Below are 24,086 nucleotides of genomic sequence, written 5' to 3' on the forward strand. Positions count from 1 at the left end.
CGGAACCTTTCGATGTCCAAATATAGCCTTCCAATATATCGATCTTTACGTCTCGACCATTTCGAGACTCCTCGTCATGTCCGTGATATCATCCGGGACTTCGAACAACCTTCGGTACATCAAATCACATAAACTCATAATACCAATCGTCATCGAACGTTAAGCATGCGGACCCTACGGGTTCGAGAACTATGTAGACATGACCGAGACACATTTCCGGTCAATAACCAATAGCAGAACCTGGATGCTCATATTGGCTCCTACATATCCTACGAAGATCTTTATCGGTCAAATCGCATAACAACATACGTTGTTCCCTTTGTCATCGGTATGTTACTTGCCCGAGATTCGATCGGCGGTATCATCATACCTAGTTCAATCTCATTACCGGCAAGTCTCTTTACTCGTTCCGTAATGCTTCATCCCGTAACTAACTCATTAGTCACATTGCTTGCAAGGCTTATAGTGATGAGCATTACCGAGAGGGCCCAGAGATACCTCTCCAAAACACGGAGTGACAAATCCTAATCTCGATCTATGCCAACCCAACAAACACCTTCGGAGACACCTGTAGAGCACCTTTATAATCACCCATTTACGTTGTGACGTTTGACAGCACACAAAGTGTTCCTCCGGTATTTGGTAGTTGCATAATCTCATTGTCTGAGGAACATGTATAAGTCATGAAGAAAGCAGTAGCAATGAAACTAAAGCAGTAGCAATGAAACTGTAACAATCATAATGCTAAGATAACGGATGGATCATGTCCATCACATCATTCTCCTAATGATGTGATCCCGTTCATCAAATGACAACACATGTTTATGATTAGGAAACATAACCATCTTTGATCAACGAGCTAGTCTAGTAGTGGCATACTAGGGACAATATATTTTGTCTATGTATTGACACATATACTAAGTTTACGGTTAATACAGTTCTAGCATGAATATAAACATTTATCATGATATAAGGAAATATAGATAACAATTTTATTATTGCCTCTAGGGCATATTTTCATCAATAATCCACTTATATGGCCACATAGTTAACAACAGATTTGTGTATAAAGAACTATCAGTGCAAACATATGTACATTGGAGTGTAGCAAGTTTCAGTAGCAATAGAAAAAACATAGCATTATCAATGTAAAACTGTCGGTCAAACCATTAGGCAAGTCGAACTGTTAAAACCAAGGCAACTACATTAATTGGAGTGTAAATTGTGTGAAGAGAGCCATTAGGCAAGTGGAACATTTAAACCGAGGCAACTACTTACCAATGACATATAGTTATATATATGTAGTAGGGTAAAATGAAACAATATTAATGGGCCCATAGCTCAGTATTAGAGCAATTGATAGCAGATCAATAGGTCACCGGTTCGAACCCGGTTGGGCCCTATTATTTTCTTTCTTTCTATTTTTGTTTATTTATTCAACTACTGTCTTGGCCTTCCACACTTTTCGCAAGTATTTAGTATTTACTCTTTTTTACCTTATTAGCTTTATTCCTTCTCAATCCCATTATGTCTTTTTGGCATGACGGATATTCTTTGAGAGAAATGTTATGCATGCATTACATGGTTATTGCTATTCCAATAGATTAGTTAGTTAAAAATTCAGAAAAATGTGTATTATGTTCTGTAGAGGATGATAGGCTGATATACGTGTTTTTAGACATCTAGGAAGAACATCTATCCAATTAGGCCCCTTCAAGAGAATCTAAGAATAGTTCATCAAACTTGTTTGAAAAAAGCCAATTCATGTTTCGTGCATGCACACCTTATGTTTATGTGTTTACTTTCTCATTATGTATGACTTACCTATTATAATTTAGTGTCACGGTGTAGATCTTGTGTGCATGACTTGCTTATGTTATGAGTTTGAGTTGTTAGTGTTTCATCTATGACTTGTCTGGAAATTATGTCTGTGATTACCCCTGAGAAATGTTTGTATGATTTTTTTGCCCTATGCTATGTGTGGGAATTGCCTGGACTGCCTTCATGGAGTTTGCCATGTTTTGATGCAGAAAAATGATGTTGTGTAGAAAAAAAACGCTTAAGCACAGCTTGCCAGAATCCCTTGGCCCCTTCTTGTCTTTCTTCATTACCTTGGTTATGAGAACATAATTCCAAATGGACGCTCTTGGGCTTGAGGGTATTGGCTCATCAACACCCAGCGAGTCAAGGTTTCAAGTGCGGTTGATGCAAGTAGTTATCAAGTGTTAGGCAAGTTTTGAGAAAATGAAAAACAAAACTAGATAATCCACTTAGATGGCCACATAGTTAACAACAAATTTGTGTATAAAGAACTACCAGTGCAAACATATGTACATTGGAGTGTAGCAAGTTTCAGTTGCGATAGAAAAAACATAGCATTGTCAATGTAAAATTGCCGGTCAAACCATTAGGCAAGTCGAACAGTTAAAACCAAGGCAACTATTAATTGGTGTGCAAATTGTGTGAAGAGAGCCATTAGGCAAGTTAAACATTTAAACCGAGGCAACTACTTACCATTGACATGTAGTTATATATGTAGTAGGGTAAAATGAAACAATATTAATGGGTCCATAGCTCAGTGGTAGAGCAATTGACTGCAGATTAATAGGTCACTGGTTTGAACCTGGTTGGGCCCTATTATTTTTTTTCTTTCTATTTTTGTTTCTTTATTCAACTACTGTCTTGGCCTTCCACACATTTTCGCAAGTATTTAGTATTTACTCTCTTTTTTACCTTATTAGCTTTATACCTTCTCAATCCCATTATGTACTTTTTGGCATATGAAGGATATTCTTTGAGAGAATTGTTATACGTGCATTACATGGTTACTGCTATTCCAATAGATTAGTTACTTAAAAAATCAGAAAATTGTGTATTATGTTTTGTTCTAGAGGATGATAGGCTGATATACGTGTTTTTAGACATCTAGGAAGAACATATATCCAATTAGGCCCTTTTAGAGAATCTAAGAATAGTTCATCAAACATGTTTGAAAAAAGTCAATTCATGTTTTGTGCATGCACACCTTTTGTTTATGTGTTTCCTTTCTCATTATGTATGACTTACCTATTATAATTTGTGTCATGGTGTAGATCTTGTGTGCATGACTTGCTTATGTTATGAGTTTGAGTTGTTAGTGTTTCATCTATGACTTGTCTGGAAATTATGTCTGTGATTACCCCTGAGAAGTGTTTGTATGATTTTTTTGCCCTATGGTATGTGTGGGAATTGCCTGGACTGCCTTCATGGAGTTTGCCATGTTTTGATGTAGAAAAATGATGTTGTGTAGAAAAAAACGCTTAAGCGCAGCTTGCCAGAATCCCTTGGCCCCTTCTTGTCTTTCTTCATTACCTTGGTTACGAGAACATAATTCCAAATGGACGCTCTTGGGCTTGAGGGTATTGGCTCATCAACACCTAGTGAGTCAAGGTTTCAAGTGCGATTGATGCAAATAGTTATCAAGTGTTAGGCAAGTTTTGAGAAAATAAAAAGCAAAACTAGATAATCCACTTAGATGGCCACATGGTTAACAACAAATTTGTGTATAAAGAACTATCAGTGCAAACATATGTACATTGGAGTGTAGCAAGTTTCGGTATAGCAATAGAAAAAACATAGCATTATCAATGTAAAACTGCCGGTCAAACCATTAGGCAAGTCGAACAGTTAAAACCAAGGCAACTATATTTATTGGCGTGCAAATTGTGTAAAGAGAGCCATTAGGCAAGTTGAACATTTAAACCGAGACAACTACTTACCAATGACATGTGGTTATATATGTAGTAGGGTAAAATGAAACAATATTAATGGATCCATAGCTCAGTGGTAGAGCAATTGACTGCAGATCAATAGGTCACCGGTTCGAACCCGGTTGGGCCCTATTATTTTTTTTCTTTCTATTTTTGTTTCTTTATTCAACTACTGTCTTGGCCTTCCACATTTTTCGCAAGTATTTAGTATTTACTCTTTTTTTACCTTATTAGCTTTATCCCTTCTCAATCCCATTATGTACTTTTTGGCATGACGGATATTCTTTGAGAGAATTGTTATGCGTGCATTACATGGTTACTGCTATTCCAATAGATTAGTTTGTTAAAAATTCAGAAAATTGTGTATTATGTTTTGTTGTAGAGGATGATAGGCTGATATACGTGTTTTTAGACATCTAGGAAGAACATATATCCAATTAGGCCCTTCAAAAGAATCTAAGAATAGTTCATCAAACTTGTTTGAAAAAAGTCAATTCATGTTTTGTGCATGCACACCTTGTGTTTATGTGTTTCCTTTCTCATTATGTATGACTTACCTGTTATAATTTGTGTCACGGTGTAGATCCTGTGTGCATGACTTGCTTATGTTATGAGTTTGAGTTATTAGTGTTTCATCTATGACTTGTCTGGAAATTATGTATGTGATTACCCCTGAGAAATGTTTGTATGATTTTTTTGCCCTATGCTATGTGTGGGAATTGCCTGGACTGCCTTCATGAAGTTTGCCATATTTTGATGCAAAAAAATATGTTGTGTAGAAAAAAAAACGCTTAAGCACAGCTTGCCAGAATCCCTTGGCCCCTTCTTGTCTTTCTTCATTACCTTGGTTATGAGAACATCATTCCAAATGGACGTTCTTGGGCTTGAGGGTATTGGCTCATCAACACCCAGTGAGTCAAGGTTTCAAGTGCGGTTGATGCAAATAGTTATCAAGTGTTAGGCAAGTTTTGAGAAAATGAAAAACAAAACTAGATAATCCACTTAGATGGACACATAGTTGACAACATCAGTGCAAACATATGTACATTGGAGTGTAGCAAGTTTCAGTAGCAATAGAAAAAACATAGCATTGTCAATGTAAAATTGCCGGTCAAACCATTAGGCAAGTCGAACAGTTAAAACCAACACAACTACATTAATTGGCGTGCAAATTGTGTGAAGAGAGCCATTAGGCAAGTTGAACATTTAAACCGAGGCAACTACTCACCAATGACATGTAGTTATATATGTAGTAGGATAAAATGAAACAATATTAATGGGTCCATAGCTCAGTGGTAGAGCAATTGACTGCAGATCAACAGGTCACTGGTTCGAACCCGGTTGGGCCCTATTATTTTTTTTCTATTTTTGTTTCTTTATTCAACTACTGTCTTGGCCTTCCACACCTTTTCGCAAGTATTTAGTATTTACTCTCTTTTTTACCTTATTAGCTTTATTCCTTCTCAATTCCATTATGTACTTTTTGGCATGAAGGATATTCTTTGAGAGAATTGTTATACGTGCATTACATGGTTACTGCTATTCCAATAGATTAGTTACTTAAAAATTCAGAAAATTGTGTATTATGTTTTGATTTAGAGGATGATAGGCTCATATATGTGTTTTTAGACATCTAGGAAGATCATATATCCAATTAGGCCCTTTTAGAGAATCTAAGAATAGTTCATCAAACATGTTTGAAAAAAGTCAATTCATGTTTTGTGCATGCACACCTTGTGTTTATGTGTTTCCTTTCTCATTATGTATGACTTACCTATTATAATTTGTGTCGTGGTGTAGATCTTGTGTGCATGACTTGCTTATGTTATGAGTTTGAGTTGTTAGTGTTTCATCTATGACTTGTCTGGAAATTATGTCTGTGATTACCCCTGAGAAGTGTTTGTATGGTTTTTTTGCCCTATGGTATGTGTGGGAATTGCCTGGACTGCCTTCATGGAGTTTGCCATGTTTTGATGCAGAAAAATGATGTCGTGTAGAAAAAAAACGCTTAAGCGCAGCTTGCCAGAATCCCTTGGCCCCTACTTGTCTTTCTTCATTACCTTGGTTATGAGAACATAATTCCAAATGGATGCTCTTGGGCTTGAGGGTATTGGCTCATCAACACCCAGTGAGTCAAGGTTTCAAGTGCGGTTGATGCAAATAGTTATCAAGTGTTAGGCAAGTTTTGAGAAAATGAAAAAGAAAACTAGATAATCCACTTAGATGGCCACATAGTTAACAACAAATTTGTGTATAAAGAACTATCAGTGCAGACATATGTACATTGGAGTGTAGCAAGTTTCAGTAGCAATAGAAAAAACATAGGATTATCAATGTAAAACTGCCGGTCAAACCATTAGGCAAGTCGAATAGTTAAAACCAAGGCAACTACATTAATTGGCGTGCAAATTGTGTAAAGAGAGCCATTAGGCAAGTTGAACATTTAAACCGAGGCAACTACTTACCAATGACATGTAGTTATATATGTAGTAGGGTAAAATGAAACAATATTAATGGGCCCATAGCTCAGTGGTAGAGCAATTGACTGCAGATCAATAGGTCATCGGTTCGAACCCGGTTGGGCCCTATTATTTTCTTTCTTTCTATTTTTGTTTCTTTATTCAACTATTGTCCTGGCCTTCCACACTTTTCGCAAGTATTTAGTATTTACTCTCTTTTTTACCTTATTAGCTTTATTCCTTCTCAATCCCATTATGTACTTTTTGGCATGACGGATATTCTTTGAGAGAATTGTTATGCGTGCATTACATAGTTACTGCTATTCCAATATATTAGTTAGTTAAAAATTCAGAAAATTGTGTATTATGTTTTGTTGTAGAGGATGATAGGCTGATATACGTGTTTTTAGACATCTAGGAAGAACATATATCCAATTAGGCCCTTCAAGAGAATCTAAGAATAGTTCATCAAGCTCGTTTGAAAAAAAGTCAATTCATGTTTTGTGCATGCACACCTTGTGTTTATGTGTTTCCTTTCTCATTATGTATGACTTACCTGTTATAATTTGTGTCACAGTGTAGATCCTATGTGCATGACTTGCTTATGTTATGAGTTTGAGTTGTTAGTGTTTCATCTATGACTTGTCTGGAAATTATGTATGTGATTACCCCTGAGAAATGTTTGTATGATTTTTTTGCCCTATGTTATGTGTGGGAATTTCCTGGACTGCCTTCATGAAGTTTGCCATATTTTGATGCAAAAAAAAGATGTTGTGTAGAAAAAAACGCTTAAACGCAGCTTGCCAGAATCCCTTGGCCCCCTTTTGTCTTTCTTCATTACCTTGGTTATGAGAACATAATTCCAAATGGACACTCTTGGGCTTGCGGGTATTGGCTCATCAAGACCTAGTGAGTCAAGGTTTCAAGTGTGGTTGATGCAAATAGTTATCAAGTGTTAGGCAAGTTTTGAGAAAATGAAAAAAAAGACTAGATAATCCACTTAGATGGCCACATAGTTAACAACAGATTTGTGTATAAAGAACTATCCGTGCAAACATATGTACATTGGAGTGTAGCAAGTTTCAGTAGCAATAGAAAAAACATAGCAATATCAATGTAAAAATTGCATGTCAAACCATTTGGTCCTTATGAAGTTAAAACCGAGGCAACTACATCAATCGGCATGCAAGTTGTGTGAAGAGAACCATTTGGCAAGTCGAACATTTAAACTGAGACAACTACTTACCAATGGCGCGCAAGTCGTGTGCAGAGACACAAAACCCACTCATATATACTCCATCCGTTCCTAAATATTTGTCTTTTAGAGATTTCAAATGGACTACCACATACAGATGTATATAGAGTGTAGATTCACTCATTTTGCTCCGTATGTAGTCACTTGTTGAAATCTCTAGAAAGACAAATATCTAAGAACGGAGGGAATAGCAACTACTATCATATACCCTAACTTTCAGGCATCGAATTTTATGCCCACTGTGAGATGGAAGGCTAGACCTCTAGCGGGGAAGCATGGCGCCGCGGCAGAGTGATAATGACCGGGAGCAACCCCTTGGTCACGAGGACAAGGAGTTGAGAGATGGAGGGCTCTTTGCCCCTATTGTTGGTGTTTCTTCTGTAGCTTCATCCTGATCTGTCCGTTGACTGTGGATCGGACGGTTTAGGGAGGGGGCATGTCACTGATACTGTTCACGTGTGACGTGCCCTCTCAGCCCAAACAGGTCAGCCTCAAATCGAGCGAGACAGAGAAAACTAGGGATCCCTCGCCGCCGCCGCCGCCGCCGCTCTACCCCCCCGGTGCACCCGTTCGGCCGTCGCCGCCCACTCTGCCCGCCGTCGGTGCCCTCCGAGCTCCGCCCCTCCCGGTCACCGCCCGCCGGCCGGCCGTGCCCAAAAGCGGCTCACAAGACCACTGGTCAGCGCGTGGGCTTCCTCCGCCTCCACCTCACAGCCCGCCGTCTTCCGCCCCAAGGTCGACGAGATCTCCCTACTTTTCCGTCAAGCTTCAGCCCCGTAAGACATTTCCCACTCTATTCCCTTCTTCCCCGTGTCTTCTTAGATGCTGGGCTTGAATAGTTCTGAAGAAATGGTGTGTAAAGCCTCGGCTTGTTACCTACATTCTTGATGCAAACCAGAAATTTTACTTCACAAACAGCAAAGTAGGTTAAAGTTACATACATTATCTTCTCAAATAAAATAGTTGGCTTTTCTTCAACTCTAACAAACTAGACAGAAATTTGTAACATGCTTGGGCTTGGTAGGATGTCAGCAGGGTTGAGAAGGTTGAGAATCAGTAATTTATTATGCATACTTGGCAGGGTGCAGATTTTGTTTTCTTGCAATAGTGTAGTACTGAATGCGGTTTGCAGCTTAATAATCACCAGTCACCTGCGCCGACAGTAAAGGGTGCTTAAATCACCACTTCATCGACAAAATCTAACTTGTTCACTTCACAACTTCACATGGTAATTAGCATTGAGCAACCGGCAATATTAAATAAACAGATGAGACACCAGCCAGCAGCCACTACCACTACTAGCACATGGGAAAAATTACAGTGCTCTACACAGATTTTTGTGGGCTGGAGCTGTCTTTGTCACCCCTCAAAGAGTTCACCTTCCCTTCTTTTTTTCTTGTCAGATGACAATGGAGTGTGCGGCGAGGGGGATAGTGGAGGAGCCATGTGCCAGCGGCGCCCACCGGCGGTGCGGCAGCTGCGGGGCCGTGGCCTACTGCTCGAAAGGCCACCAGGTAGCACCTATCCCTTTATCTTTTGTTCCATTACAATTTATTTAGTTCTTGGAATTTTGGGGGGAGGGTTGCGAATTCGAGTGCGTGCTCTAGCTCCAAGAATGACCGGCATGTTAGTAGCACTCTGAATAGAGAAATATGGCTAAGGAATGGGCACATTTGGACTTGCGTATACCGTGAGCTTTGTAGCATCGAGGTTTTGTGGTTCTAGATTGATTTTCCTTTGGGGGTTTTCGATTGAGGAATGTACTACAAATTAGTTGATCGTGCAACCTTTCGGTGAAAATATTGCTAGAAAAGTGGTCGCTTGATTATTGGAGGCTCACGGGTACATTAGGATTGAGTTACATCGTTGTAAATTTGTGATTGTCGCTGTTTTAAATAAGCCATAAACACAACGAGGGAATCATCAGGCATCAGGACAAATCAAACTGCAGACAAGTTTTTTGTTCACTTTGCATTTTGAAAGGAGTATTTCTCCTATATTCGCTTAAGCTTGAGCCTTTTCTGATGGTTGGGGTGTTTGATAGACTTCATGTCAAGAAGGGTTGGTAGGCTATGCATCATGCAGTAGGAATGGAGGGCTATTTGATAACCATCAAAAGCAGTTTGATTCTGACAGAGGTAGCAGAATTATACTAGGAAACATGACTTTAGGAGCCATGTAGCACTATCGACAGGGTCAGTGGAGTTTATAGCAGTGTACTAGGAAATAAATTCTTCTATAATTGTATCACTTATCATTCTCCTTTTACATATATTTTTCATGCATTAATTTGGCAATCCCTTTTCAGTTCATTCATTGGAAAGTTCATAAAGAAGAATGTGCAAGGCTTGCAACACAAATGAGTCGCATTGATATGCTCAGCCAATTTCCGTTCACATTCTCCGTTGAACCTCTTGCTCTGGTACTTCCTGTCTTTTCAAAATAGTGATATTCCATTTCTCCGTAATTTTTCATTTTTCTTGTGCCTCAAGTTCTTTTCATGGTCCTACCTTAGATTCTTGAAATGATTTGGTACCAATTGCCTTCATTCGTGTTCTGCACTTACCTCACCTGTTCTTCTAAGTTACCTTTTTATGCAAATTAAAGAGCTTGTGTTTCTCTATTGCTTTGTAATGTCTTGTTTTCTCACACACATTTTATTAACTTTAGAATCATACGAACCGAAGTATGAGGTGCTTGTTTTTGGAGTCGATGAAAGTTCATCTGAAAGGACTCTGGAAATCAGAATGCATGTGTGGCCCAGATATTGCTTGTGTCAAGGACCTGAGGTTTGTAAAAGAAAATAGCATAATGACACACTAGTCTTTTCAAGAAAACTTAATGAGCATTATGTCTCGTTGTATTGATGATTGAAAACTTTACATTCCTTAGACAAGGTCAGCCAAACAACTGAAAGCAAAATGAACACACTAAGAAATGCTCAGTGTGCCGGCGGCAGAAGAGCAGCCCTGGAATGATCTTGTCAGTTAAGCATAATAATGAACTCTATTGTTTGTTGAGGAGGCACTCTTAGCCATCCAGTTTGATATTCTATATGATATCATGTTATCAATGTATGATCTTCCATGTCTTGGGAACACTATTAGTTAAGTCTAAAGATCTTATGGCTATCTTTTTGGGGAACTCGCTTCTCTTATTAAGCTATTGTGGTCGGAGCAGGAGGGAATTCCTGTGATGTATATACTGAATGTTTGAACTGATACAGTTTGACTGGCTGATGGCAGTGATTTTTCTGCTAATTTGCTTGGAAGTTGTTTATAGAGTCTTGTGTTCATCTTCATATTTTTCGCTTAACTTCATATAGGGAGCCTTGGCGCAGTGGTAAAGCTGCTGCCTTGTGACCATGAGGTCATGGGTTCAAGTCCTGGAAACAGCCTCTTACAGAAATGTAGGGAAAGGCTGCGTACTATAGACCCAAAGTGGTCGGACCCTTCCCTGGACCCTGCGCAAGCGGGAGCTACATGCACCAGGTTGCCCTTTTTTCATATAGGGCATCAAAAGAGTTGTAATGGCCGACGAGGGTGTGGGTAACTTTTTTATATAACGATGAGTTGCTTTTCTATCTCAACTTTTTATGTATTCAATTCTATCACTTTTTTCATCCTATAGATCAAACTTGAATAATTTCGAGTCTTTCTACATGCTCTCCTTTTCTGGTCATTAGGAATCAGTCTTCACCATTTTCATGTGGGTATAACTGTCTCAGTGGCTAATTATTTTTTAAACAAACTATTTACATGGCTTAAAATTGTTATTTCTTTATTCCGTCGTTACTGTCTGGTAATTTGACTTCGTATTGTTCTGCATAATGTACAGCATAACAACTGAATGGAACATGGAAAGCTCACTTTGCCCATGTACAGGTGCAGCTCTGGATTTGGTGAGGTTGCTAGAAATATGTTTATTTTACTGTAATTAAAAATATCACATTTTTTGTGAACCATAGAGCCTGAAAATCCTGTGCCCGCACCCCTCGCAAGCTGGGAAGACTACTTTCAGTGGAGATCCCTTCCTTTACATTCACCTGTGGCAGTTTTACTTCACTGGGTATGTGCAATATAATATCTTATGATATACTTCCTGCGCCCCGAAATAAGTAACTTGGTTTTAGTTCAAATTATTTTTGTACAGAGGGACTATTAGTTTTCAGAAGTGGTACTCTTTAAATATCCTATTACTCATTATGTCATCTGGTGGGTTTGATTTTGTTAATAAGAGCACACGGGGGATGGGGTATTCTGAACATATTAGGAGGGCAAAATAAAGGTCCAAACAAAGGAGAGACAACTGGTTACAGAACTCCTTAATAAACAAAGAAATATACACAAAAACACATCCACTGCCTGCATTGCAAATACAATTGTTGTATATAGGATATGTGTGAAAGGTTTTATTTACATTGAGATAATCCATCTTCATGTCACCATATAGCATGAAACTTGGAAGGTCTTGTACAGTATCAATATCATTAATTATAAGTGGTCCGATACTGAACAACGTTAATTGCGAAGTGAGTAAAGGGAGGAATTGAAGTTAAGTGGGGCAAACTTTATTTTGTATAGCATTTTTCAGACAGGGAGATGCTGCTGTTGTAGTATATTGTACAGTTGCGGTCCCATTTTGTCTTACTGTGCAATCTCATTACGGGCCAGTGTTCACCGCACTTGCTTCAATTTTGCAGCCACTTACTCTATATCATTGCCTTCAACTATCTCGCATCCAAACTTCAAGATATGATGGGCATGACACTCTGTGCATTCACTATTTAGGTAAAATCTGTTATGTTCAGCTCTCTGCCATGTAGAGTGCTTGCATGCATCTGTGTAACTCCGGTTGTTCCATGGTAGCCAGCTTCTTCAGTGGTTCCTGCTAGCGTCATTTTTTATTGGGCCAAGCTAGTTTAAAATGCCTTTGAGGTTCACTCTATTCTAGGGCTAGTTGTGGATGATTGCATTTTTTGCAAAGTCTTGAAGCGTTGGTAAACTTCTTAATGCCTGCTGAAATTTATTTCAGAAGTATAAGCGTCTCCTGGTATTACCATTTGTTTCATTGACTACCTTCGTGTTATGGCGCTGTTAGAAGGAGGACGCGAGAGGGCCGGCCGGGGGCCTTTCTGCCCACGGCCGGGCAAGAGGGAAGGGATTTCCTTCTTAATTCTTGCGTGATTAGATTGATACATCTCCTCTCTTTATATAGAGAGGTTTACTTGACTCCCAAGCAAGGCTTACTTGACCCCTAAGCAAGCGACCCTTATCTCTAATTAACCCTAAGACTAACGGGCCCATTAGGCCCATTACATACTCTAACACTACACCCCACCTGGACATGCAGCTTGTTCTCGAGTTGCAGCCTAACCAACTTATAACCATGACTCGACGCAACACAAACCTAACACCTAAAAACAAGCCCTTTACATCTCGGCTTGTGTTATTACTCTCAACCTGAAATAGACTGGGACAATTTATTTTGGACGTGCACGTGTACAACCACTTGGATCCCATGGACACCACCTGGACAAAAGGAGTGCATGTGTATGACTGTTGGTCTGCACTGCACATGGAAGAGTGGAGGGCTTGCGATGGAGAATGTCGAGGAGAGGTGCGCCCCCCCCAACCGCCGATGTCGCAGACTTTGAGGTCGCTGCCCACGGGGAAAACAGCATGCCCGCCGCCCGTGGGGGAAACCGCATGCCCAAGATCCCCGACGCAGCGGACGAGATCGAGGTCCTTTGCACAGCGAAGGGCAACTTGGAGGAGCGGTAGCTGCAGACCACGCATCTCCCGCACACGCCGACGCGCTAGGAGGCCGTGTGCAGCAGCCTGCAGCCTCACCGCCGCCGACATGTGGCGGGTAGCGATCCAAGACGGAAGCGGTGACGGCGGCGGCGGGGACTTGATCTGCTGGATGTGGACGCCCTGGGATGGCGGCGGCGCTGATGGGAACAAGGTCGTCGCAGTCCCGTCGTAGGGCATCCCATACTGGGCGGCGGAGCTGACCGGCGATGGCTGCTGCAGCTGCAGCGGCTACTGCGGTGTCGCGCCTGGCGGCGGCAGCGGCTGCTGCGGCAAAGCGCCGGGCGCGGCGGAGGCCGCTAGGAGCGGCGGCTGCCACTGCAGCCAGGGCTGGGCGGTGGTGGCGATGGATGGCAGTTGCAGCGGCCCGGCGAGCATGGCGAAGGCCGCCAGGTGCGGCGGCTGCCACGACAGCCACGGCGGCGCGGGGGCGGCGATGGGCGGCGCAGCCGGGGGCGTCCCGTAGGACTCGGCCAAGAACATGTGGATCTCCTGGACCGCCTGGGTTAGGTCCCGCAGCACCCCGAACACCTCCTCCGGGGTGAGGACGACGGGGGCGGGCGCGACGGAGGATCCCGGCGTGGGCAGGAGCGGGGCGACGGTCGTGGTGGTCGCCAGAGGCGACGAGGTGACCGGCAGCGGAAGAGACGGCATTGCCGGCGGCGGTGAAGACATGATCGAACCGAAGCTAGCTGATACCAAATTGTTATGGCGCTGTAAGAAGGAGGGCGCGAGAGGGCCGGCCGGGGGCCTTTCTGCCCACGGCCGGGCAAGAGGGAAGGGATTTCCTTCTTAATTCTTGCTTGATTAGATTGATACATCTCCTCTCTTTATATAGAGAGGTTTACTTGACTCCCAAGCAAGGCTTACTTGACCCCTAAGCAAGCGACCCTTATCTCTAATTAACCCTAAGACTAACGGGCCCATTAGGCCCATTACGTACTCTAACACTTCGTCCCACATTGTATTGGTTGTACAGGATTATCACTAAATATTTGGGCACAAGTACATGCCAATAATGCCATTAAGTAGTAAGCAAGATTGTACTTAATTCATGGCAGGAACTTTCTTAGGCTGTTATTGTGCAGATTGCAGCAAACGTTGAAAGCTTTGTAGGCTGTTCAATGAGACAAAATTTCTATCACTCATTCTCTTCCATAAAAGCAAGAACAAAATTCAGGGTGTTATAACTTACAATATCTTTGAAACTTTGAATGCAAATAGTGTATCTTAGGCTCTTAGCTTGTCTTTGATTACTACTCAACAACACAACAATCAAGTTTTAATTATGTGATGGTTCCTATTTTACCACAACTCGCCATAGGAGAAATATCTTTGTTTCAGTACTGTGTAGCTCTTTCAACCAGATAACAGGCACTGATGTTTTTCTTTCTTCATGCACATTATCTACTAAATATCTGAAGGACCTGAGAAAGAGCTGCTTCAGCTTGCGGTGTTTGCAGAACTACGTGCACTATTTCCAGGTGTCCACCTTCGCATTGAACTTGTGGGGCCAGCAGCTCCAAGATCCAGGTTAGCCACCGAAGCTGATTTTTGATTTTAATGTTTGATATTTCCTTGTGTTTGCCTGACAACTTTATATATATACTTACTTTTTCCCCATCAATATTTTTATCGTTCCTTTATTTATGAGAGCTAATTAGAAATCTGCCTCCAGTTAGTCATCTTAAATAGAAAAGGTTGAACGTTAATCTAGACTCTGGAAATAATTTAGGGAGTGTCATGTTCAGAATTCTTGTTTATGTCGCATTAATTTTGATCACATTATTCATTTGTGCAAACTTGATTCAGTTCTGATTTTTTCCATAGTCAGAGGATCTAACTGTCTTGCTTGTGTGCAAGCCAACCTCGAAATCTATTCATGGCTATATGGGAGAACAATCTTTCACCTTTAGATTTAACCATTTAGACATATGTCGAACGAATGCAATATTGACTACAACAACAACAACAACAAAGCCTTTAGTCCCAAACAAATTGGGTTAGGCTAGAGGTGAAACCCATAAGATCTCGCAACCAACTCATGGCTCTGGCACATGGATGGCACATGAATGCAATATTGACTAATACAATGAAATAGTATGATGATGTCCATAGAAGATGGTGCTACATGTTTGAACTTACAGCAGAAGATGAGGCATTAAATTGCTTTAAGATCAGTAAGGTTGAGGTAGAGAACCAACTAGATAAGAAAATCAAATGCTTAAGGTCGAATAGAGGAGGAGAATACATCTCACATGTGTTCTCTGAATTCTGTTTGGCCAAGTTAAGTGTGCCAGCATGTGAATGGCGAAAACTAGGACCTAAAATGGGTGCCATGTGATAAGGATTCTGGGCAGTGCTGTCCTCCACACAACTACTCAGGTCTCCGATTGTTGTCGCCTCTCCTTTGCATATACCTGATTGCCATGACCTCTCCTCTGTCTATGTACAAAAGCATGTCCGATCTGTTGCACTGCAAGTACATGTTGTGATTTGTTATTTCATATGTGATCAAATTCCCGGTTGACTCATATCGAATTTAGTCTATCCAAGTCTTAAGTCGATGATACACGCAGTACTAGCCTTCATATATTTGATAGTGGTAGAAATCTTGTAGACCTAACATTGATGTTCAGTATGTTGCCTGTTTTCGGGATTATTTTAGTGGTAGGCCTTATTTTCAACAGGTATATCATATACTGTTATTTCCAAATACTGAGTAGGATAATTGGTTTGGTGTTCCTGCTCTTTTTTGTGATTTTGATATGATGGCTGCTTACAGGGATGGTGAAGTTGTAAATATTTCCAGCTATCCAAATTGTTCCGGTGAGAGCTGCCAGTGTAGATCTTCTATTTCCTCTGAGAACTTGAATTGCAGTGCGGTGACACTGAGAATATGGAAAGGCCTCTATCATGAGAGATATGGTGATATAGTAAAGGTTCTCTCAACAGTAACTCTTGACTTATTTAAAAATGTGAAATTCCCTGTCAGCTTGACAGTCAAGTACTTTCATGTATGGCTGACTTCCCCCTACTAATAATTTGTCTCTTGGTAGGATTCAAATCCTCATCTTATACTTGCCCCAAATGCGGGTGTAGCTGCTTATCCTAGTTGGATGCCTACTATTGTAAGTATTGAGTGCATAATAAACAAGTTACTTTCATACCGTAGTATGCATTTATGACTTCAACTGTTTGATCCTGTGTTGGTGTATCCTCCCTCCTTTTTGTCTAGTACTCCAAGTTATAACTTCAATTGATGATTTCAAAGTAAAAATGCATGCAGTCAATTGATATCTCTTGTTTCTGTAATACTGCATCAGCTACATGATTCATGGAAGCATGTTTTGGAATTTCACATTTACACTGCCTCAGCTATATTTGTAAGAGGCTTTTTATTTTAAAAAGTTGGTGCTAATTATCATTTGTATTCTATTTCATTTCAAGGAAATGATTAGGGGGATTGGAGTTCCTGCAATTTTTACGGACTTCTGCGAAGAAGCTGCTCATCTGGCCTCTTGCTGCATAAGCTCCATAACTGGTCAACCCCTGGGACTCCCTGTATGTCTTATATATGCTCTGCCTTTCGTTATCTCTTTTGCTGTTGCATTATGGAGCGTCAATCAAACTAACACCTTCATCATCTGTCATTTCTCATCCAGATACAGGTAAATCCTTTCAGGCAGCCGATTGCGGAGAACAATAGTGCGCTATACATACCATGCTACTCGAATGGCTTTGTTTTTGGAATGTAGAATAGCCATTTTAGCCGAAAGTCCCTTTCGGGCTAAATATGTTTTACATGGATGATGTTGCTCTTGGTTGTTTCCGGTATGCATGTGTTCAGAAACATGTGCGTTTAAGATGCACTCATCGAATCATCAGTTTGTACGTTGCCCTGTTGGTGAAGTTGCGCAATTTGCTTCTTGCAAAATCTGTCCCATGCTGGACCTGGATAGTTATTTGCTGAATTTATGGGAATGTGGTAATGCCACTGTTGCATGCAAGTCGGTTCATGTGGTGATTCCTCTGTTTTACAACAAATTTCGGCGTTTTAGTTATTTAAAAGGCCCTGGTGTTGCATTTCTGTTTTAAACTGATGTGCTCAAGACCTCTTGTGGATGTGAACTGACTTGAATTAATGTGGAAACAGCGGCTATGTTTTTTGTCTATGCCGTTCTTCGAACTAAAACAGCCTCAGGCAATTTTTGAAGTTACAACCGGCAGAATTCTTGTCGTCTGAATGATGAATACACGGTGTTTGATGAATGATGACACTAAACCATTGCCACAATCTAACGAACTCGTCGACAATACCTCTGATAAGTAGAAGGACGTCTGCAAACGCCATCATCACCCGCATCGACCCCCATCAAAGATCAAGCTTGATACCGTTGAGGAACAGAGATCATCTAGGCACAGGAGCATGATGCTGCTTGATCCAGTCGGACACGATGAGAGGCAGCTAGGCACACACATATATAAATAAAGATAAATAAGTATGTGTTGATCTCTCGAGTATAGCAAGCTGATCAAAACCATTAAATAATTAATGATAAAGGGACCGTTATCGGCACTTGACCATCTAATTAGGATCATTCTAGTGTTTCTTTAGGTCGTTTCCGTTGCTCGGCAAAATTATACTCCTCCTACCTCCATCATCTTAATCACGACTCCTTAAGACGGTGAATTTATTATGCAAGTTCGGTCATTGCAGCGGTGCGCGATTCAAACCAACGATTCGATGCGGTTGGTACAGTTTGCTTCTTGGATGTGTTCTTGTTCTTTGTTCCACCTCAATCTGTACGGTTAGTGCTGATAACCAGACATCCCGTCAGAACATACACAAATTATGTGGGCACAAATGGGATCCCACTTAAATGCACGCACGATTGGAAATATCACACTTCAGAAGTTTGAAGGATAAAGAACGGGGGATAGTATTACACTTAAGGTTGTATACAAATAGGATCCCACTAACGCAATTTAAGTGGGATGGGCTAATTAGTCTCACTCAGTTATCAGACCCATACATGCATGTCTAGAAGTTACAGTGTTTTTATCCCCTAAAAAAAAGAAGTTAGTATTTTTGGATTGAGGGAGGGGGGCAAAGGTCCCCTAGCCACAATGAAGCTCTGCAACATCTCTAATATTCTTTAGGCCATGTGCCATTTAATATCTCAAGAAGATTTTCGAGCTCATGTATTCTTTATAGCGGATGAATATAACTGGAAGTGGGCGTGCGCTTTGCCGCATCGCTCTTCTTCGCGGCCATAGACACAATTTTTCGTTCAAATGTTTGTTAGTTAAAAAATTGTGAAAAAACTACTATCTGTAACATTCCTTTTTTATATAATGGGCAACATACTTTTCTGCGAATCCATCATCACCTGAGACCAAAGATTTTTTTATCCGCACGGGAATCTCCATCTAGATGGCACTGATCCTAGTGAAAACATAGGCAAAAGTCAGATGTAAATACGATCACCAACCATTTTAATATTTAAAAAATGCTTTTCAATAATCAAGCTATTAAATGAACCTTGTTTTGGCCATTAATAGAAGCCAATGAAATGGGGGAGCAAAGCACAACAGTAGTAGACTGCGTGGCCTTAATTTTGCTATATCACATGCTGTCAAAACGTCTCATTTATAAGAACAAATCAGATATGCACGCTACAAATATAGATGAAAAGGAAAATCAAGGAAGATGCTGAGCAGCGTTTCCACCGCCCCACCTATGTGGAAGTGTCGAGCGAAGAATGGACAGCATGGGGATTGGAATGAGATTCTTTGGTGGTGCAATTACAAATTTTTCACTCTCCCGCTTGCTATATATATAGCCTAGTTTCCCTCCAGGCTATTTCTAGTTAGTTTGAAATTTTTTGAACGGCAATATATTGGCCCGAGCCATCGTCCACACTGCCGCTAGTAACAAAGCAATTTTACGTACCGGAGCTGCATGAGCCATTTAATGATGTGTTCTGGCTGCTCACACTTCAAAAGTTCGAGGGATAAAGAATGGGGGATAGTATTACACTTCAAGGTTGTATACAAATAGGATCCCACTAACGCAATTTAAGTGGGATGGGCTAGTTAGTCCCACTCAGTTATCAGACTCATACATGCATGCCTAAAAGTTACAGTGTTTTTATCCCCTAAAGAAAGAAGTTACAATATTTTTGGATTGGGGGAGGGGGGCAAAGGTCCCCTAGCCACAATAAAGCTCTGCAACATCTCCAATACTCCCTTCGTTTCAAAATAGATGACTCAACTTTATACTAACTTAGTACAAAGTTGAGTCATTTATTTTGAAACGGAGGGAGTATTCTTTATGCCATAGGAACCGGCTATTCTACCGTGTTGTTAAGCACGGCACCCTGCCGTGCCTCCTTGGCACTAGCGGTCGCACACATATGGGCCTTATCAAAAACCGAACTAGTTACCTAGCCCAACCGTTCTATCCATTTTTACTAAATCTCAGTCTTATTTTACATGGAGCGGAACATGTCTTTTTCCTTTTTTCTATTTATTATTTTGATCGTTTCGATTGGTACTTTTATTTTTGTTTTTGTGTGCTTTTAGATAATACTGTGAAACAAAAATGAACTCATCTCAGACAAATTGTTTTGCTAATCTCAGTCTTATTTTGCGCAAAGCGGAACACGTCCTTTCTATTTATTATTTTGACCAGTTTGATTGGTACTTTTATTTTTGTGTGTGTTGGTTTTATTTTTACCATGTTCGTCAACCACATAAAACTACAATTGCATGCCAACAGATCGTGCGCAACTGGCACGTCCCCGCATGGGCATGCAACTACAATTGCATGTCCATCGATCGCATTTAACTATAGTTAAATATCGTCATGTAGTATCCCTTTGGTCGCCACTGGGTTGCGGCAAGAGTTTCCTTCTCGGCTGTGGACGTGCGCTTTGCCGCACCGCTTTTCTTTGTGCGACCTATTTTTCCATTTTTCTTTATTATTGGTTGACCGTTGATCTTTGTTGAGTCTTTTTTTTCTTAGTCCTGTTAAGCTAGGCGTTCCTCATGCTTGACAACTTTGTTTTTTTAGTGAATTTTGAGGTGGAGTTATTGTTTTAGTGTCAGGGCTGTGTCCGTCCTGGCCGCAGCGGCATCTGTACACAGATATCTGGCCGCACGCTGCGTCGAGGTGATGTGCGCATTAATAATTGAGGGAATGACAAATGAGTTAATTGCAAGGAACTACCACACTTTGGCACGTCGTAACGAATCAATACCACTAGTCACTTTTTTTGCCATGCAGTACCAACTCTAAGCCTAAGTGTTACAAAACGGTATGACAGGCGTATAAGCGCATATTGACCACGTATCTGACCGACCGGCCCCACGTGTCAGGTGCCACAGTGGCTTACCCGCGCGCACCCGCGCGGTCACTCGTTCCAGCCGGCTCAGTCGCACCATGTAGCTGGGTCGGGTCAAACCCATACGGGACGAACCCTAGTTTCCTCTCCCCCTCACTCATCTCCCTCTCCCCTCTCAGGCGATGGCGGCGGCGACTCCCGGCGGCACTGGCGGTGCGGGCGGGTACGGAGACCTTCCTGGCCTCGGGAGTGATGACCACTTAGGTCTAGACGATGTCGACGACTCCAGTTCGTACTACTCCAGTGCAAACGACGAGGATTTGGAGGAGGAGGCCGCGCTGTCCATGGAGGACAGGGTGAAGCTGGCAGAGATATGGGTGACCAACCCTATCAGTAGCCATCAGTGGACCGGTGGAGCTGCTGGCGGCGTGCTGTAAGTCCCTCTCTTCTTTCCTTCTTTCTGTATATTTCAAAACATGGGGCTAGGATTAGTTGCTCATGACAGTGTAAATTTGTGCTGTCAATTGGAGTTTGGATGATGTTGTTTGGGATGTTCGGATTCATTTTGATGCACAACATAATCTGGATAGGAAGATATGCAGCTCAGATGTGACATTTCTGAACTTATATGCACTGATGCACACACAAGGTTATTCCTTCTCTGATAAATTGTACCACATGAAGAATTTAGGCAGAGGAGAGGAAAAAGAGCATGGGTTAGAATTGATTGACACAAACATCAAACTGCAGCAACTTAAGAAGGAATATGAGCATAGTTTAGTTCTGAATTTGCTAGTGAGGGCAACTGCACCTTTTGTATGTCAAATAGAAGAAGATTTAGTGAGATCAAAGTACAGCAATGTCTGTCAAAGGAGAGAAGAAGATTTAGCAACTATATAGTATGAACCACCTTTAGTGTATGATCTCAGTGAGCCTGCAGTTCTTGCTATAGATAAAGAAGGTGTTGTTTTTCATAGTCAGTGCACACAAGAGAGCAGAAATTTCAGTAAGGGGAAGCTCAAAGCTGTAATGGAGGAAGAGGCACTGCTAGAGGAGGGACATAATAACAGTGATGACTCTGAGGCTGTTGCATATGACAGTGATAACAATCCTTTCTGCATGAAGAAGTACATGATAATTGAAGACACAGAGATAATTGAGGGGAATAAACTAGCAGAGCAAGAAGTTGAAGATGAAGATTCAGATGAGGATTCAGAAGAGGAACAAGTACATTATGAGGGTGACACTGAGGTTGAGGATTTGTTTGAGATGGAGGAGGAGGAGGAGGAGGAGCAGGAGAAGGAGGATGAGGTCAATGTTGTTGCAACAGAAGAAGAAGCAATGCAAAAACCTGCAAAAAGGAGGAAGAAGCTGGTAGTTAGGAGAGGCCCTACTACTAGGTCACATTCAAGTATGTTGGAGGAGGTGCAACCTGATTTCATTCCTTCATCAGATGAAGAAGATGATGAGTTGCTGTTTGAGGATGAAGATGATGGACACGAGCCACTGTCATTTGTTCTACCTAAAGGGAGGAAGAGTAGGGCCAAGAAAAGGAAACTAAGGATCTGGTACAATGACAAACTTGAGCAACCACATCAGCAGTTATGTCTGTACATGTGCTTTAAGAATCAGCAGCAATTCAGAGATGCTTTGTTGAGCTTGCATATCACACATGCCAGAGACCTCAGGTATCACAGAAATTCAGACCAAAGGATCATTGCCTGTTGTAAGCAAGAGCAGTGCCAGTTTTGCATAGTTGCTGCAGTTATCAAAGGGTAGAAGACTTTTGCTATTAAGAAAATAAGGCTGGAGCACACTTGCCCTGGCAACACTGTGACATCAAGGATTAGTGCCAAGCCAAACTGCTTCTGCAAGATCTGCTAGAGGGTCAGCTAGTGCAAGATTTACAAGGCCTTTCACTGCCCCAAGATTTGCTGCTGGAGCTTCATCTTCTGGTCCTTCTACTTCTGGTGCTCCTTCAAGTGTCCCAGGGAATTATACTCACTTGATGTCATTCTTTACTGCCAGTGGTAACACTTGAGTGACAGAATGTTGCAACTTTGGTCCGATGTGTACCAGAAAATGCTTATGGTTTTTGCTTCTGAACTAAGTTATTTGTGCTACAAAACCATGTATGTCCTGATGGAGTACTAAGTTGAGTCTGATGAGAACTAAGTTATTTGTGCTACAAAACCATGTATGTTCTAGTCATTTGTGAACATATCATGCTTCCGTCAACATATTATGCCTGCAATATCTGCAATATTTGGTCATTTGGCATTTGTGAACAATTCAATGCTTTTTGTGTCGTTCTGGTCATTTGTGAACAATTCAATGCTTTTTGTGTTGTTGCAAAGATGCTCCTGTCAATATTATGTCAAGAAACCATGCTCATGTCAACTAGTTTGTCAAGAAACCATGCTCATTTGTCAAGAAACCATAAAGATCCTTGTATTGTCAAGAAACCATGCTCATTTGTCAAGAAACCATGCACAAACTGGTTGATAATGCCACAATGGCCACATACTTCATTACTAGGATCAACATACCAAATCTTTTTTACAAAGACACCTGACACATTACTAGGATCAACAATACTAGGATCAACATTCAGTTCCAGCAACACTTGACACTAACCAACAACTCTCCTTACAAGGATCAACCTGACCACAACTTACATCTTCAGTGCCAAAACAAGCTTGAGTCTAAACCACTGACCAGTACTACATTGCATACAACTACCACTAAACAAGCTTACTGCAGCAGCATCTTGGCTGTCACTAAACCTACCACAAAGACAAGAAAAAAAAGACAACATTATGATATTTCCCCTTTAGTGCATCTATCTCTGCATTTTTCTCCTTGAGCTGATCTTCCAAAGACATAGCCACCACCTCTCTTCCTCTTTGAGCTTCAGGAAGAACCACAACTGTAGTGTCATCTTCAAACACAACAACACTTGATTCACCTCTCAGCCTACGCACTTCATCTCGCAAATCTCCAATCAAATCACTCAAAAACTTCGGCAGAGGATCATCATGCCATTCAACGAAGCCACAACCACCATGTTGTACCAACAAAAATCAGGGTTTGAGAGGGGAGGAGATCTAATGAACAGAAAAGTAGAACAAAAATGAAGCTCACTATGGCATCCACGCAGGCGTAGTACCTCCTGCCTGGGTTCTGACGGCTCCATGAGATCCATCTCGGGGCCTTCCGACGCAGCCTGCACCAGCAGAGCTTCTCCGGCTCATACACCATCGGGCTCTCACGCTAGGGCACCGGCGACCTCGATTTGTCCCCTCTCCTTCCAGAGGCTCGACGGAAGCTGGGAGCCTGAGAACGACCCGAAGACCACGACATTGACATTGCCTTGGACGCAGCCGCTGCCGCCACCCCCTGCGAGGTCGCCTCCACCGCCGGCCCGCTTAGGAATCGCCTCTGCCGTTGCCTAACCCTAG

At 41.5% G+C, this 24,086-nt stretch overlaps 1 protein-coding gene and 5 non-coding genes across 6 annotated transcripts; all 6 read left to right on the plus strand.

The window, feature by feature from the left end:
- The first annotated feature begins 1,330 nt into the window (after window positions 1-1,330).
- Window positions 1,331-1,402, plus strand: TRNAC-GCA. Its single transcript has one exon. It is a non-coding gene; the product is annotated as a tRNA-Cys (tRNA).
- Window positions 1,403-2,564: 1,162 nt separating this feature from the next.
- On the plus strand, window positions 2,565-2,636 carry TRNAC-GCA. Its single transcript has one exon. It is a non-coding gene; the product is annotated as a tRNA-Cys (tRNA).
- A 1,172-nt stretch (window positions 2,637-3,808) lies between these two features.
- On the plus strand, window positions 3,809-3,880 carry TRNAC-GCA. The gene has a single exon. It is a non-coding gene; the product is annotated as a tRNA-Cys (tRNA).
- A 1,147-nt stretch (window positions 3,881-5,027) lies between these two features.
- On the plus strand, window positions 5,028-5,099 carry TRNAC-GCA. Its single transcript has one exon. It is a non-coding gene; the product is annotated as a tRNA-Cys (tRNA).
- A 1,165-nt stretch (window positions 5,100-6,264) lies between these two features.
- On the plus strand, window positions 6,265-6,336 carry TRNAC-GCA. The gene has a single exon. It is a non-coding gene; the product is annotated as a tRNA-Cys (tRNA).
- Window positions 6,337-7,953: 1,617 nt separating this feature from the next.
- On the plus strand, window positions 7,954-17,295 carry LOC119312804 (zinc finger MYND domain-containing protein 15-like). The gene is made up of 12 exons (XM_037588572.1): window positions 7,954-8,239; window positions 8,867-8,977; window positions 9,772-9,885; window positions 10,134-10,252; window positions 11,301-11,347; window positions 11,431-11,531; window positions 12,166-12,253; window positions 14,701-14,809; window positions 16,062-16,218; window positions 16,336-16,407; window positions 16,727-16,840; window positions 16,942-17,295. Exons 2-12 carry the CDS (start codon window positions 8,867-8,869, stop codon window positions 17,032-17,034), a joined length of 1,125 nt encoding a protein of 374 aa, XP_037444469.1. The 5' UTR covers window positions 7,954-8,239; the 3' UTR covers window positions 17,035-17,295.
- Window positions 17,296-24,086: the final 6,791 nt, after the last annotated feature.

Source organism: Triticum dicoccoides, chromosome 5B, assembly GCF_002162155.2.
Source record: "Triticum dicoccoides isolate Atlit2015 ecotype Zavitan chromosome 5B, WEW_v2.0, whole genome shotgun sequence".
Taxonomy (NCBI): Eukaryota; Viridiplantae; Streptophyta; class Magnoliopsida; order Poales; family Poaceae; genus Triticum; species Triticum dicoccoides.